We start from the raw sequence: 17,810 nt of genomic DNA on the forward strand, positions 1-17,810 counted from the left end.
TGATGTTGGCTGAGGCATGATATTAACCAGGATAAGCTTCCTTGATTTTTTTCCAATGGCACCATGGAATCTTTTACAATTTCCGAGGGGGTACGGGGGCCCTCAGTTTAATGTCTCTTCTGAAAGAAGGCACCTCTTGACAGTGCAGAACACCCTCAGTACCTCACTCAGGTTCCGACTTCTGAAGTGGATCTGAACCTTCGGACTACCGCAATCTGTGCAAGGTACCAGCCTTCATTTTGCAATTCTGGAACGTGCACAACTTGTGCGCAAAGATTTGCCAATCTGGCACCGATTTTCCACACGTTCTGTCGTTCTGCAGCTGCAAGAGTTGTGATGCAATTTGGCTCTACTTGAAAGTCAGTGGAGCTGCAGTGTATTAAGGAATCTGTTTATATTGACCGACTGATGAAAGTGCCAGTATGGGAAATGGTAATTACGCTGCTGCTTATGAAACTGCAGGTTGCATAGTTATTGTGACGTCAGTGAATCCACATAGCTCTGAAGAATGTGTAATTATGAGAAGAGTCTGTGGCTGTTTCCATTAGAGGGGGCAGGGCAGCACGGTGGCGCAGTGGTTAGCACTGGGACTGCAGCTCTTGAGGACCCGGGTTCGAATCCCAGCCCTGGGTCACTGTCCGTGTGGAGTTTGCTCATTCTCCCCGTGCCTGCGTGGGTTTCATCCCACAACCCAAAAAAAATGTGCAGGGTACGTGGATAGGCCATGCTAAATTGCCCCTTAATTGGAAAAAAAATTAATTGGGTACTCTAAATTTATAAAAAAAGAACAGAGGAGGCTCGGGAGATTTTGAATAACATGTCATAGCAAACATTCTCTTGAACATCACATTATTAGAATGGATTAAGCGGCCGTTTCATCTCCTTGCTGTGACTTTTCCCAATATGGCAGTGTCAAGTCTTCCAAATTAATTAGCATTGATTTATTGTGGGCAAAAGGATGCTGAAGACTTTGCTACAGACTTGTGGTATTTTGTGCTCCTTTGTTGTTTGCGGTGAGGTTGGAAGTGCAAATTATGCTCGTGTCTGGAGCTATGACTGACTGATATATGGTCAGAGTGACACCTTGTGGTTGGACATTTCCCTGCAGGAGCTCTAAAATTAACCTCAACGCAAACATTAACAACAGCAACGTGTATTTATGTAGTATCTTTAATGTCATAAAACCTACCCAGACACTTCAATTTTGACACCGAACCACACAAGATGATATAATGATCATAATCTTTATTAGTGTCACAAATAGGCTTACATTAAGACTGCAATGAAGTTAAAGTGAAAAGCTTATCCCAAGCTTAATCAGAGTTTGGTTTAAAGGTGGGCCGTAAGGGATAGAGTAATAGACTACGGGAGTATAATGCTTCATACAAAGTGGTGTTGAAATGTTTGAAAAGATTCCATTTGCTGAATCATTCTGAAATGCAGCGAATGTTTATTGGAGAGAGAAAAGCGTCAGTCTGTCTGTGCCAGACGATGAAATGTGGCCAACTGATCCGTTTCAAACCTTTTGGTGAGAAGCAACATTGGCCGAGTGGATGTCTGCTTGGTAAATAATGCTGTTCGGATCTTTAATGCCCTGCCGAAGCACTAGAATAGACAGATGGTTTAACATGTTGACGGTTAGCATTTCCTGCACTGCAGTGTTTGCTCCGCAGCGTGCTGACTCTGCATTTGGACAGTAGCTCATCAAATTGTCAGCATTTCTAAGGGCTTCACAGTTATTTTCACTTTTGTATGTGATGTCGGCTTCACTGGCTAGGCCAGCATTTATTTTCCATCCCGAATTGCCCTTGCAGAGGTGGTGGTGGTGAGCCATCATGCTGAACTGCTGGATTCCATGTTGTGTAGGTACACCCACAGTGCTGTTAGGGTGGGAATACCAGGATTTTGACCCAGTGACAGTGAAGGAACAATGGGTGGCTTTGTTGCTTCACAGCTCCAGGGTCTGATTCCCCACTGGGTCACTGTCTATGCGGAGTCTGCACGTTCTCCCCTTTTCTGTGTGGGTTTCCTCCGGGTGCTCCGGCTTGCTCCCACAAGTCTCGAGATACGTGCTGTTAATTGAATTGGACATTCTGAATTCTCCTTCTGTGTACCCGAACAGGCGCCAGAATGTGGCGACTAGGGGCTTTTCACAGTAACTTCATTGCAGTGTAAATGTAAGCCTATTTGTGACAATAAGGATTATTATTAATTATTAATTCTAGTTCTATGTGTGGCTTGGAGGGGGACTTTCAGGTCATGTTCCCAACTACCTGATTCCCTTGTCCTTTTTTGAGGTGGTAGAAGTTGCTGGGTTGCAATTGACTGCGTTAAGAATGTGGTCACTATGTTTGCAAATGCAACATACTTCGTTTGGCGAAATACAGGGCACAAAAATGATTCCCAAAGATGTGGAGAGTAATTAACAGAAAATGCTGTACAATCTCAGCAGGCCTGACAGCATCTATGGAGAGAAAAGGAAGCTGAAGTTTCGAGTCTGGAGTCTCTGTTAAAGAATCATCCAGACTCAAATGGTTAGCTCCCTTCTCCCCCCACAGATGCTGTCAGATCTGCTGAGATTGTCCTGTATTTTCTGTTTTTTTTCAGATTCCAGCATCCGCAGTAATTTGCTTTTATTTGGAGAGTAATTAAGATTCTTCCTTGTTCTCGCCCGGATAAATTTCACCTGCATTCCTGAGATCAGCAACTGTAAACTGGTGTTGCTTGGACAAGTGGCTTGCAAAGTTGCCTTGTTCTAGCATCGCAGGGAATATGTCAGCATTGAACTTTGTGTTTACCACATGTCGTGTGTGTTATGCAGCAAGGGCCATATGCATTGCCAGGCTGGCCACATGCATCTCGACTATTCTTGCATTGTTTGCAGTTCTCTGTACTTTAAGTGGCCTTGGCTTTGCACTGGCCGCTCTGATCACTGATGATGAGTATCGGGTGCTGGCCAGGCTGTCCACAGCTGATTTTATCTGCTGCTAGAAGAGTTCTCTCTGCTGACCAATTTGTATTGCAATTTTTCTTTCCAAAAGGGACATTAGCTAAAGAGCATTGCATTTCAAAAATACATTTCAAAACCTCAGGACATCCCCATAGCACTTCATAATTAATACTTCGGAATTTCTTCACTGTTGTAATGTAGGAAACTTATCTTGCCATGTTCTCAAGTTTGTGGGAGCTTTCTGCGCACAAAGTCGGGGTTGACCTTCCTACATTTTCAGAGGGGATTTTCGCAGTAACTTCACTGCAGTGTTAATGTAAGCCTACTTGTGAATCTAATAAGGATTATTAGTGCATTACAACAGTGACTGCATTTCAAAAGTGCTTCATTCCTTTGGGTTGTGAAGGGTGCTAATGAAATGCGAATTCTTTCTTTGTCCCTACTTAACAGATGGCCCAATGAGAGCTGAGCAAGTCCATGACTTTGGCCATACTTTCTCTCCTTTAGCAGGCAAAGAACACAAGATTGTTATCGTGTTAAATAAAAGCAAAATATTGCGGGTTTTGGAAATCTGAAATAAAAACAAAAAATGCTGGATAAACTCAGCAGGTCTGGCAATTTGTATGGAGAGAGAAATAGAGTTAATGTTTTGAGTCCACATTACTTTTCTACAGCAATACAGAAGGGTCATATGGACTCGAAACTTTAACTCTGTTCCTCTCTCCACGGATACTGCCAGACCTCCTGAGTTTATCCAGCATTTTCAGTTTTTTATCTTTACCTTGTTGTCGGGTACCCCAATCTGCAAGTTATGACAATTGGATGAAATAGCTCTCAATATCACGTGATATCAGTATCTCAATATTAATCTGGCCTGTTGCATTTGCTGCTCCCAATGCAGTCTACTCTACATTGGACAGACAAAGTGCAGACTTGGTGACCACTTTGCAGAACACATTCGGTCCTTCTGCAAGTAGAACCCAGATTGTCCTGTTGCTGCCATTTCAACTCCGATTCTGCTCTCCTGTCCACATGTCCGTCCTTGGCCTGCTGAAATGCTCCAATGAAGCCCAGTGCAGGAGCAGCACCTCATCTTCCAATTAGACAAGTTACAGCCTACTGGACTTAGGATTCAACAACATCAGACTGTGAACTCTGGCCATCAACTTGAGAATTACATTGGAGCCCAAAAGTAGTGCAATGTTTTGCAAATCCGCAAACCCTTATTCAACCCCTGTGTGTTAAAGCAGTTCAGCAAAACAGAATATGTAGATTCTGTGTAAGAGCCAGTTATGTACACTTTGCCTGGTCTGCAGTATAACTGTTTCTTCTGATGAGCTTTTGAGAAATCCACCCAGAGGTGACTCTGCGATGTCTGATATAGTTCCAGCACAAAGGAGCAGCACGGTGGCACATTGGTTAGCACTGCTGCCATGCGGCACCGAGGACCCGGATTCGATCCCGGCCCCAGGTTACTGTCTGTGTGGAGTTTGCACATTCTCCAGTGTCTGCGTGGGTCTCACCCGCACAACCCAAAGATGTGCAGGGGAGGTGGATTGGCCACCTTAAATTGACTCTTAATTGGAAAAATTAATTTAAAAAATAATAGTTCCAGCACAAGAATTATACAGACGGGCTGCATCTAGCGAGTGAGATAATCAAGCCTGCCACTCAAATGCTATTGGTATAAAAAATAATCTTTCATCATTTAAAATTATACATCTTTGATTTTTTCACACGGTACAATCTATTGCAAGGGTTCAGATGAAGGTGGCCATGGCACACACAAAATTGTGCTTTGTATTTAATGCTTTGTGTGATCATCTTGCATATTGTACATATATATGAGAGTTCTAAAAAAGATAATTAGAGAACCAGCATGACATTGATTACAAAGTCAGGGGTTGTTGAGATCATTGCAGAAGACACTGTCCTGCTTCATAAGCCAGCATCTAAAGGAATTGCATTGCAATAGCATAGAAGAATTTTCAGAAATTCTAGCTTGGTGTTGAATATTATGATCATGAACTGCTATATGGTGAATCTACTTGCAAGGCTCACGTGGAAATAGCAGCTTGAGAGTTGTCCAACACTTGCCATCAGAGTTCTACCTTCACCCAGGAGTGTGAGCAGTTATAATTGTTCAACAGATTTGGGAAGATGAGTCTGTCCAAATGTTAGCAACCACGCTTCGTGCAGTGTGTCCAGAAATCAATCTCTGCCTTGAATATACTCAGCAACTGAGCATCCAAAACCCTCGGAGGTAGAGAATTCACAACCCTCTCTTTTTTTTTTTTCTTATTTTTTCCTTCCATTTTGGTCTGAAATGGTCAATTCATTATTGTGAGATGGTGTCCCCAGAGCATTCTCCTGGGCCTCTGGATTGCTAGTCCAGTGACATTACCACTATGCCGTCACCATCTCTATATAAAATGATCTACTAATGAATTTGTATTCAGTCATGGACCATTTACTGGATGCTTTCACCGTTTCTCCAAATTTTTCTGAAATTAAATGTATGATGTGGCGAGCGTGCATTGATTAAATGAGACTTTTGCACCTTTAATTCCATCATCGATATACTTTAGAGAAAGTCGCGCCATTGCATCATTAAAATGAAATATGTTTTTCCAGTACTAGTCTGATGTCAGTCAGGTTAATTGTACCTCTTACATTTTGTATCCTCTCCACCCCTCCCCAGACATAATCATCTCGGAGAATGGTGAGACTGTTGGCAATAAGGACATTAAGTGCTGCATCAAACAGATTCAAGAGTTGATTATTTCTCGGTTAAATCAAGCGGTCGCCAATAAGCTCATCAGCTCCGTAGACTACCTTCGAGAGAGTTTTGTCGGGACCCTCGAGCGCTGCCTCAAGAGCCTGGAGAAATCCAATCAAGATTCGGCCATGAACAATGCCACCAGCAATCACCTGAAACAGGTGTGTCGACAGTGGGTTCACCATCACAAGCTGAATGCAAAGAGAATTCTCAGAGCTGCACAACCTTGGTTGGTTTATGGTTGCACACCATGAAAACTCTGCCCTAAAGCTCTAATGTTTTTCAAATAGCGTCTCGTTCTTTTGCCAGAATTGTGGTGAATGGAATCTTGAGAGGAGATGAGAGTTTATTTTGATCTTATTTCCAGCAAGTGGGAGTTGAGAGCCTCGGTGGTTGGGAGGCCCCATTGGCACATTGAGCTTGGGCTAAAGAGCGTGTGAATCTTGGAATAGAGAGCAACCTCTGGATTTGTAGGTTTTGATGGGCAAAAATAGATCCAGGCCCATCAAGTTTGCCTTCTCCCACCTTGGTTAGTCAGATGCTATGCCATAATAGAATGGACTAATCATTGGATTGGATTTGTTCATTGTCACATGTACCAAGGTACGGTGAAAAGTATTGTTCTGTGTACAGTAGTCCGATCATTCCATACATGAAAAAAAATCTGTAGGGCAAACATAAATACACAATGTAAATACATAGACACAGGCATCGGGTGAAGCACACGGAGTGGAGTACTACTCAGTAGAAAAGATGTGTCAAGAGATCAGATCAGTCCATAAGAGGGTCATTCAGGAGTCTGGTAATAGTGGGGAAGAAATTATTTTTGCATCTGTTGGTGCATGTTCTCAGACTTTTGTATCTTCTGCCCGATGGAAGAGTTTGGAAGAGAGAATAACCCGGGTGGGAGGGTCTTTGATTATGCTGCCTGCTTTCCCAAGGCAGCGGGTGGTGTAGACAGAGTCAATGGATACGAGGCAGGTTTGTGTGATGGACTAGGCTGTGTTCACAACTCTCTGAGGTTTCTTGCGGTCTTCGGCCGAGCTGTTGCTATACCAGGCTGTGATGCAGCCAGATAGGAGGCTTTCTATGGTGCACTTGTAAAAGTCGGTAAGAGCCAATGTGGGCATGCCAAATTTCCATAGTTTTCTGAGAAAGTATAGGCGCTGTTGTGTTTTCTTGGTTGTAGCGTCGATGGGGGTAGACCAGGACAGATTGTTGATGTGCACACCTAGGAATTTGAAGCTGTCACACATCTCCACCTCTGCCCATTGATGCAGACAGGGGTGTGTACGATGCTTCGCTTCCTGAAGTCAATGACCGGCTCTTTAGTTTTGCTGTTAATCAATCTCTATCGATGAGTTTAGAACAGACCCAAACAAAAAAATGACAGCTTTGAGAGCCAGACATCCAAAGCCACTATCTTCGTCCCCAATCAGCATCCTTTACCACAAGCCATGTCTCAATATGCTACTTGTGCTGTGAATTGTATCTTTTCAGTTTTTTGCAAAATATTGTTGTCTTTTTCTAGATTTTAAATGCTGCTTATCACGTTGAGGTGACATTCCATTCAGGATCAACTGTGTCCCGGCTGCTTTGGGAGCAGATTAAACAGGTAAATTTGCTTGCTTCTGTTAATTTGATTACACCAGTGATCAAAGTCTCACTGGATCAAAGTCACCACAGTCCCAGAGGACCATAGGCTGCTCTCCCCTTTTTAAGAGAGGGAGCTGACTGGTGATGATTTTACTTGATGGTCACTACACCTCAGGTGAGGGGCAAGGTTGAGAAGGCGGGCCTTCATGCATAACCTCTGCTAGTATGGGAATTGAATCCGTGCTGTTGGTGTCGCTCCGCATCATAAACCAGCCGTCCAGCTAACTGACCCCCAAAGCTACCGTTTCAGGTGTTCCATGTTTCCTCATTCCAGTGCAATATCTCCAAATTATTGGACATCTCTCCTTGTCATTCGTGTTGAAAGGCCTATCCTTTTTTTAATGCCCCTAATGTTGAAAATTGTCTCATCAATTGCTAAATGTGCTGTTGTGCTGAACATTTTGATTGGAAAACACTGGGCTTAATTGCAGGTAATTGACCTCACAAGCGAACGGTCATGAAGTATATTTTGGCTGTGGTAAAATAAATATCAGGAGTACGATTGTCAATGAATGGTTAGTTTTCTGATGATTGGTGAATAATTATTGCAGTTCAGTGCAATTTCAATTAAATTGGGGTGCATTAGCAATGACTTTCCTTAATAACGAACTTGTATATTCTCACTCTTGTAGAACAGAAGAATTCCATCCCTTGCTGGTGCATATTGAGTTGCTGGATGTAAGCAGGGGATTTGCAAGTTGAGCCATTGTACTTGCCCTCACTTTTTCTATTTTCAGTAATAGGGAGCTGAGAGGAAGTGCAACCGGGGCCTGCATTCCTGAATGCAGTCCAGTGCTCCCTGCTGGAAAGTGCGTGTGAATGACCAGATGTGTCCTCTATAATCTAGTAATCTGCTAGTTTATTCTTTGTAAACACATTCATGAAGACTGACCACTTGGATGATGTACCGGAGGGCTGTTGGAACCCATGGAACTGCATCTCTGCAAGAATCCGCACCTTGCAAGGAAAAAACAATTGAAGAAACTGAAGCTATATCATTTCTTTTTAAATCTCGAGGCTGGTTATCCAGAGATTGGTGAGGTTCCTTGTTAGAAAATTTTGGAAATTTATTGTTTGTCTCTTTTCTTTCCCTGTAGATTATTCATAGGATGCCTTGGGTACATCCCCCTTCTGTGACAATTGAGTGGAAAAGGAAAATTGCTCAAGACGCCATAGAGAGCCTCTGTGCATCAAAACTTGCCAAGAGTATATGTAGTCAGTTCCGCACTCGGCTCAACAGTTCTCATGAAGCATTTGCTGCCTCTCTACGACAGGTTTGTTCATGTTGATCAAATATATTAAAGCACTTGCACTTGTACTTCAAGCATGATTATAGATCCTGTTCACTTCCTTAACCAGTCTCTGCGGTTGAAAGGCTGTAGCTTCTTGTCAGCCTTGTCTGAATCTGGCCTGAGTCAGAAGATTGTGGGTTTTAGTTCCATCTAGAGACCTTGCCACAAAATCTCACTGACACACATTCAGTCGTGGATGAAACGTGCCTTCTCTGGACATAAAAGATCCTGAGGTATGACTTCAAATAAGAATTGGAAGTTCTCATGGTGTCCTGGTCAATATTTATACCTCCGCCAACATAATTTGTTTAAAAATAACAGCATATGTGGTCATGATTACATTGCTATTTGTGGGATCTTGCTGTGTGTGGATTGGCTGCCATGTTTCCCACACTGCATATTCCTTTGGTACAATTGATTACACTTAAAGTTCTTAATTTGGCTGTAAAGCACATGGTGATGTCCAGTGGTTATAAAGGTGCTTTAGAAATGCAGAGCTGCCTTTCTTGACAGTAGCTACTAATATTTGTACCGTGCTTTTAACAGAAAACATCCCAGAGTGCTTTATTGGAGTATCTCAAAGCAAAACATGGCAGCTATGTGAGGAGATATTGGGTTAAATGACTGCAAATTTGCTCCGAGTTAGATTTTGAGGAATGTCTCAAAGGGAAAAAGTGTCATGCGGCCGATTTGTGTAGGGAAGAAATTCTTTGAGTTTGGGGCCAAGCAATTGAAGGCGTGGCTGTCAATGGTGGAGCAATTTAAAATCAGTGATGCTTAAGGGCCCGGAGTTAGAGGAGTGCAAATATTTTGAGGATTGTGGGGCTGGAGGAGGTTGTAGAGATGGAAGGACAGGGCCATGAAGGGATTTGAAAACAAGGATGTGCTTTTAAAAAAAAAATCAATATGTTTCTGAACCAGGAGCCAATATAAGTCACCAAACACTAGATGATGCAAGTTAAGACATGGTCATCCAAGTTTTATATGACCTCCAGTTTGCAGAGGGTAAATTGTGGAAGGCCAGTGTGACGAGATTGGATTAGTCGAGTCTAGAGCAGACAAAGGTGCAGATGAGCTGAGAAGGGGAAGACTGAGTCAGGCTATGGGGCTGGTAATAGACAGTCTTAGGTAATGGTAGCCAAGAAGTTGGTATTGAGAAAATGAAGTTTGAAGAGACGACTGCAAACAATATCTTTAGTCTACCAAACACTTAATTAGGGGAAATTTCTTCTCACCCAGCGAATACACCAGTCAGCGTTCTTTCAAAGCACCCCCAGATTAATTGATATTTCATCTCATTGCTGCTTGTAGAATCTTGCTGTGTGTAAAATGGCTATTTTATGTAATTGTGCTGCAAAGTAACTAACTGTGTGAAACACTTTGGGCCTTTTCTGAGACATTTTTCTGAGAAATGATGCACAAATTGGCTTTCCTATTTGGTTCAAAATCAAAATCAAGACTGCGCCACTTATCCCCTGATAAAAAAATTAAAATGCACAAATGAAGGGTATCACCAAAGTGTGATGCATAGAATTAATTGCAGCAGGCCATTCTGCCCAGTTTTTTTTTTGCCAGTGTTTATGCTCCAGATAAACCTCCCTGTTCACCCCTCCCCCACTATCTTTTTGTTCGCACTCCAACATATCCTATCCATTTTCCCACACATTTATCTAACTTCACTTTCAACGCATTGACTTCCCCTTAAATTCTTCAGACGGTTCGATTTCTCTGCTGTTCCTCCACAGCTTGAAACAGGGCTTTCGGGACGGCTTGAAAAAACTGAAGATATGTGGTTGAAAGTAAGGAAAGATCACGCCCCACGCCTAGCTCGTCTTTCACTGGAAAGTCGTTCTCTCCGGGATTTGCTGCTGCATGGTAAGGTTGCTTTTTTTGCAGGTCTTTTTGTTGCTTGGCGTTTGGGGGGCTTTTGTTTTAAAGGTCTGATGGTTCGGTAACATGTGCGTGGCATAACATTCCCACTATGTCATATTAAATACGTCTCCCTGCAATAGGAACAGAAATGGGAAATTCAGCCTCTTGAGCTGATTCAATTAAATCCGGGCTAACTTATCTTCACTCCATCTACCTGCTTTGGTTTTTAACCTTATCTTGTCTGTCTCCGATTATAAAATTTCAATTGACTCCAGCTTCAACAGTTTTTTTCAGTGAGGGATATCCAAATTTCCAGTCCCCTATTGTGTGAAAACGTATTTCCTAACTCTGCCCCTAAATGGCCCAGGCCAAATCTGTGTGGTTATATCCTCTTGCTCTGGACTTCCCCACTAGAGGAAATAGGGTGATTGAAAGCTCATAAGCACCTTGATTAGATCACCCGTGATCATCTATACGCGAGGGAATAAAACTCTCTGCAGCCAGTCATCATTTAAGCCTTTTAACCTTCCTAGGGAGCCTGTGCTGGAGGGCCAATATATTCTTCCCCGGGTGCAGTGCCCACAACTAAACACTACTCTAATTGTGTTTGACTCTCTCACACAGGTAAACCTAAATTAGGGCGTGAGCTGGGCCGTGGCCAGTATGGAGTTGTGTATCTGTGCGATAGCTGGGCTGGCCACTCACCCTGTGCACTGAAGTCTGTCGTGCCTCCAGATGACAAACATTGGAATGACCTTGCACTAGAATTCCACTACACCAGGTAGGATCTGTGCTGAGCTTGATATCTAGTGTTGTTTCACAAAAAATCTTCAGTCTTTCTTGGCGGACCTTGTCTAATCGTACATACATTTATATTCTGCATGATAATCCACGCAACCAGAAGAGTCAGTGACTGGTGTAAACTGGTTTCAGAGGGTGTGCTGGTCCTGCTACAGTTGGTCTCGTCAGGATTTTAACGCTGAACTCTAGTTTTCATAAAGTCAGAATTTTGCAGCACAGAAAAAGGCCTTTCGGCCCATCGTGGCTGCACCGACCATGAAGCACCGATCTATTCTAAGGCCGTTTTCCAGCATTTGGTGCGTAGCCTTGTATGTTATGGTGTTTCAGGTGCTCAAGTAAAAGCTGCTTCAATGATGAGGAGAATTCTTGCATCTACCACAATTTCAGGCTGAGAGTTCCAGATCTCTTCCCCCCCCCCCCCCCCCCCCCCCCCCCCCAATCCCTTCTAAATCTCCTGCCCATTACCGTAAATCTATGCTCCTGGTTATTGACCCCACTATTAACGGGAAAAGTTTCTTCCTATCCATATGTCCCTCATAATTTTATACACCTCAATCACAAAAACAACCTTTGGCCAACACCCTCCTGCCACTAATCCAATTTTGGATCCGATTTGCCAAATTGTTCTGGATCGCATGGACTCTTATTTCTTGATCAATTTCCAATGGGGAACTTTGTCAAAAGCCTTACTGAAGTCCACGTGGACTATTTCAATTGCACTGCCCTCATCTATGCTCCCAGTCCCCTTGAAAAATGTAATTGTTAGACATGAACATTGAAGTCAGACCTCTGCAATCCCCCCTCTTGCCTCACCGAGCAGCCTAGGATGCATCTCATCTGGTCCTGGGGGGGTTATCCTCTTTTAAGCCCACTAAAACTGCTGACACCTCCTTCCTCTCAATGCTGATCTGTTTAATTATATCACAGTCCCCCTCCCTGCTTTCTATCCCTATATCGCCCTTCTCCATAGTGAACACAGATGCAAAGTACTCATTTAATAAAATCTCACCTTCGTCTTTCGGCTCCACACTTCGATTACCACTTGGTCTCGAATGGGCCTACTTTTTCTCTGGTTATCCTCCTCTTTAAATACTAATAAAACACACAATCTTGACTAACACTAGGGTCTCATTGGTATTACTTGAAATGAATTTGTTCTATTTCTGCCTTCTACCTAGTCCTGTGAGGATTGGTCTTGCACCAAATTCCCATTGGACAGCCACTTTGCAAAATTGGAAGAATTCACAGGAGGCTTCATATTACTGGCGCCTGTTCCAAAGAAGAGTCATATTGGACTCAACATTAACCCTGTTCCCCCTCCACAGATGCAGCCAGATCTGCTGAGTATTTCCCGCACTTTTGTGTTTTTAATTCAGATCTCCAGCATCCACCATATTTTGCTTTCATTGGAGCTACATCTGGTTTTTACTTGATTTTGGAGAGCTTGGTGGAGCAGCTTTAACTCCCGAGCTAAACCCCAGCTTGGGGCTGGTTTAGAACAGTGGGCTAAACAGCTTACTTGTAATGCAAAACAAGGCCAGCAGCGCGGGTTCAATTCCCGTATCGGCCTCCCTGAACAGGTGCCGACTAGGGGATTTTCCCAGTAACTTCACTGAAACCGACTTGTGACAATAAGTGATTATTATTATCTTTTGCCACAGTTTTCATGTCAAATTCCCTAACCAGTCCAATTCCCTGCAGGGGAGCAAGTGTTAACTCCCAAGATGTCATCCTAAACGTTGAGTGCTGCCTGGTTTGATCAGGGTTACTGCAGTTGCAGCCAGATGAGCTTTTGAGGTGCCACGTACATAAATGGCCACATCCAACCTGTCCACTCCTTATTTTATTGAGGATTATCCACATGTTCTTGGGTGAGATTGAAGCCTGGATGTTGGATGTCAGAGGTTTTCTTGTAATATTAAATAATAGAGAGACGAGGGACATTCAAGATGTAGAGTTGGTATTTGGATGGTGTTGAGGAACCGTGGTCAATGGTGTTAAGAAATGCCCTGGCATGACACTTTGCAACAAACATTTAAAAGATCTGAGGGAATAATCTGCTCTGAACAGGCAAGTTATAAATTTTGAATACCCAATTATTGTTTTCCAATTAAGGGGCAATTTAGCGTGGCCAATCCACCTACCCTGCACATATTTGGGTTGTGTGGGGGGGAAGAGGAGGAGGAAAGAGACCCACGCAGACACTGAGAGAATGTGCAAATTCCACACGGACAGTGATCTGGGGCTGGAATTGAACCCGGGTCCCTAAGTTTAAAATTAGAAACACCACTAATTTGAAAGAATAAAATAAGAGATATATATGTTACTGTTTCCAAATTCAAGTCCAGAGAGATAGAAATGAAGAAATCTACATTGGTTGTCATTGTTTAACATTACAATTCAGAATGTTTAACAAAGTTTGAACTGTGTTTCTAAAATTGAAAATCAGTTCTTTATTTCTTCCTCCAATAGATCTTTACCCAGACATGAGCGACTGGTTGACCTTCATGGATCAGTAATAGACTACAGTTATGGAGGTGGATCCAGCATTGCTGTCCTGTTGATCATGGAGCGACTACACCGAGATCTCTATGCTGGACTGAAGGTAAACACAAAGGCAGCTGACTGCTCTTCTGCAGTAGACTCTGGGCTCCATCTTGGAGCTTTATTCAGCTCCTCCAGTCAAGTAAGCAGTGACTGATCTGCCCCTAAACTTTATGTCCCAGATTTTGCTCGATTTCCCTTCACAACCTTGCCCATGAAAATCTAGTGATCCTGTCCAGTTGACTCCTACATTCACAACCTTTAGGAGAATGAGTCTCTGATTTGTGTCTGCTGTGTGGCGCAGTGAGGCTTCCTGATAGCAATCCTGAAGGTCCTTGGGTTTAAATTTAAGATTGTGGCGTTTGGTTTCGATTTCACCACAAAGCGAAAAAATTTCTCCGTGTCTGCACTAGCAAGATCAGATCTACCACCTTTTACCAAGATTTTGTTATTCTCCGGTCTGGCAACGAGGAAACCCTCCTTGCTGTGGATGATATGGAGGTGTAATTAGTAAATTATCTGCACCACTTAATGCAGATGCTCTGCGCCTCTCTGCGCCTCTCTGCGCCTCTCTGCGCCTCTCTGCGCCTCTCTGCGCCTCTCTGCGCCTCTCTGCGCCTCTCTGCGCCTCTCTGCGCCTCTCTGCGCCTCTCTGCGCCTCTCTGCGCCTCTCTGCGCCTCTCTGCGCCTCTCTGCGCCTCTCTGCGCCTCTCTGCGCCTCTCTGCGCCTCTCTGCGCCTCTCTGCGCCTCTCTGCGCCTCTCTGCGCCTCTCTGCGCCTCTCTGCGCCTCTCTGCGCCTCTCTGCCTCTGACTCAATTAACATATTCTTCCCTCCCTCTCATTTATCCATCTTCCCCTTAAATACATGATACTGTTCTCCATAACCACCTCTTGTGGTTATGCTCCCCATTCCAGTTACTCTCTGGGTAAAGAAGTTTCTCCTAAATTGAGTCTTTAAAGTGACTGTGATATTTACTATCCAAATAGAACCTTCCTGTATTAAACACTTCATAACAAAGGCCTCTTATCAGTTCACCCCAGCGTGTCTCTTGTAGAGAAGAGAGCTTCAGTGTGTTCAATCATTCCACTTTTGGTATTATTCCTGTAAATCATCTATTGCAACTTCTTTCATGCTTTTTATGGTCTGATGATCAAAACTATTCACAGCACGCCAAGTAATTTAATATAACTTCAGGAATCTATATAAATTTAGTGTAATTCAAAATAAAATAGTGAGTAATAGTGTTGCCTTTTTTTTAGCCTGATTTAGTTAAGTGGGTGAATAGAGGGGGAAATAATTTAATGACATGGGGCTGCATAAAGCAGTGACAACAGATCCATACAGAGGATTATTGTTTGTATGTCTCGTCGTGATTTTAAGGAGTTCCATCATGGTATGCTGTAGGACAGGGGTGGGCAAACTACGGCCCGCGGGCCGCATGCGGCCCGCCAAAGGTCTTTATGCGGCCCACCAAGATCAAGTCATTAAAAAAAATAATTTTTTTTTTTAAAAATTCTTTTTTTTTTAATTTTAAGGTTAATGGGGGGGGGCTGTTGGGTTACTGGTATAGGGTGGATACGTTGACTTGAGTAGGGTGATCATTGCTCGGCACAACATGTGTTTCATGTGAAGTTTCTACTTTAAAATATTAATTAATAAAATTAATTGCTTTTTTTCCCTTTAAAAAACCTTTTATTTTGGCTATTTTAAATATTAATTATTTTACTTAATATACTATGCGGCCCTTTAAAATTGTGAATTTCTGAATGTGGCCCTTGCACGGAAAAGTTTGCCCACCCCTGCTGTAGAACATAGAACAGTACAGCACAGAACAGGCCCTTCGGCCCTCGATGTTGTGCCGAGCAATGATCACCCTACTCAAACCCACGTATCCACCCTATACCCGTAACCCAAACAACCCCCCCTTAACTTTGCTTTTTAGGACACTACGGGCAATTTAGCATGGCCAATCCACCTAACCCACACATCTTTGGACTGTGGGAGGAAACCGGAGCACCCGGAGGAAACCCACGCACACACGGGGAGGACGTGCAGACTCCGCACAGACAGTGACCCAGCCGGGAATCGAACCTGGGACCCTGGAGCTGTGAAGCATTTATGCTAACCACCATGCTACCGTGCTGCAAGGGATGGAAAGGGATGGAGCTATTGTTTTCATCCAGATCAAACTCCTTCCTGTGGAATTGTCTGGGCATTGGCACCATTGTAATGGAACTGTTGTAAAACCTACACAGGAGTTTCCAGAAATAGCAGAGGTGCTTTGGGTAACTTGGTCAGCATTCCTCCTGTTTTTAAAACTAATTTAACCGGCCATTATGTTGGCACAATAGTTACTTTGTTGACTCATGTCAGTAAGTGATTCATTATATATGAAGCTTATTGGGACCTGAGATGCACAATCAACGCAAGTTGTTTGCTCTCAGGTCGGTTTTTGGTTGTTACAATTAACTCTAATCAGTCAGCTAGTTTCCTATCTCTCGAATGCAGTCAGCATGGCGAGGGACAGTCATCGTCGGAAAACTCACCCAGTGCCCTTTTCCCATTATTTTTAAATGGAGTTGCGCACGGGCACCTCGGTCGTATTCCAGTTGTCTGACACTTCGGATGTCCAAGCTTTAAGCCATTGTTTGAGTAGATGCTGGAGCATAGATTTGAATGTTGCTTTTTGTTTTACACATTCATCTAACGAAAGCACCTCAAACACTCGAAACCTTCTAGAAGAGTTGCATCTCTTGGTTTGGTGTGCCTTTTGCTGTAGTTAACTTCAGTGGTACACTTTGACGCCATCGCAAATTGTTTCTGACTTCTGACTGACTGCCTGAAGCTCTTGTAGACACAAGTCTTACTCTAAATTTAGAAATTGTTCTCTAATTTCTAGGTTGGCCTGAAGCTTGAAGTGCGTTTGCTGATTGCTCTCGATGTAGTGGAAGGTATCCGGTTTCTCCACCGTCAAGGACTCGTGCATCGAGACATCAAATTGAAAAATGTCTTGGTAAGATTTAAAGGTTCTGACTTTACCTAATAGGTTTGTGTTGTCTTTTACTTGCCTTTTGTATACTGAATGGTCGCTTATTTAGTTCACTGGAGTCTTACTATCTCAATGTATTCCTTCAAATTCGTTCATCTCTTTCAGTCTTCACCTGAAGCAGTGTTAGAGAACAGCCCGAATAGACCAAGGCATTTGCTTCTCACTGGACTAAGGACAGCTTTTTGGAAAAATTCTTTCATCACTTGTGGATTGATTCCACTTCTCATCAAGTTCAAATTTCCATAGAATCACAATGCACAGAAGGAGGACCTTCACCCTACAGTGTCTGTGTTGGCTCTTTGAAAGAGCTAACTATTATTCCCACTGTCCACTTTCCCCATAACCCTGAAAATGTCATTTTCAAGTAAATATCCAATTCCCTATTGAAAATTACATTTAATCAGTTTTCCTCATTTAGTCAGTGCATTTTAGATCATAATGTATTGCATAAAATAATTCTTACTTCCCGAACCCCTGGATTTTTTAAATAACCAATTGTCTTAAATCTGTGTCCTTTGATCGTCAACACTCCTGCCAGTGGAAACAGTTCTTATTTACCCGATTCCATTCCCTCAATTTTGAGCATGATCAAATCTCCCCTTAAACTTTCTCTGCTGCAAGGAGAATAATTCCAATTTATCTAATATCTTCACTTGTGTTATTTTTAAAAATATGAAATGCTGTTTTGTTTCCTCTCTAACATATATCTGACCAGGTATGTTTACCCTGTACACTCAATTTATTTGCAGCTTAGTATTTTTCCACCTTTGGAGATGATGGGGAGAATTTCATAGCTTTCCTATCTGTGCTCTAGTAGTGAAATACTCATCCATTACGGGAGAAGTAAGATTTGGTTCATAGTACC

At 42.9% G+C, this 17,810-nt stretch overlaps 1 protein-coding gene across 3 annotated transcripts in view; it reads left to right on the forward strand.

Annotated features, from left to right (window-relative positions):
* Positions 1-17,810, forward strand: part of dstyk (dual serine/threonine and tyrosine protein kinase) — a 113,866-nt gene that overhangs the window by 76,543 nt on the left and 19,513 nt on the right. For 2 of the 3 annotated variants that reach the window (XM_038819560.1, XM_038819561.1), the window contains exons 4-10: positions 5,652-5,890; positions 7,261-7,344; positions 8,483-8,659; positions 10,423-10,552; positions 11,174-11,330; positions 13,823-13,955; positions 16,796-16,909. In XM_038819560.1, the coding sequence (XP_038675488.1) occupies positions 5,652-5,890; positions 7,261-7,344; positions 8,483-8,659; positions 10,423-10,552; positions 11,174-11,330; positions 13,823-13,955; positions 16,796-16,909 (1,034 nt within the window). Of the gene's footprint in view, positions 1-5,651; positions 5,891-7,260; positions 7,345-8,482; positions 8,660-10,422; positions 10,553-11,173; positions 11,331-13,822; positions 13,956-16,795; positions 16,943-17,810 lie in introns of those variants that run through there. The other variant, XM_038819562.1, reaches the window with a different exon arrangement.

The sequence above is a fragment of the Scyliorhinus canicula genome, chromosome 15 (assembly GCF_902713615.1).
Source record: "Scyliorhinus canicula chromosome 15, sScyCan1.1, whole genome shotgun sequence".
NCBI classification, from domain to species: Eukaryota; Metazoa; Chordata; class Chondrichthyes; order Carcharhiniformes; family Scyliorhinidae; genus Scyliorhinus; species Scyliorhinus canicula.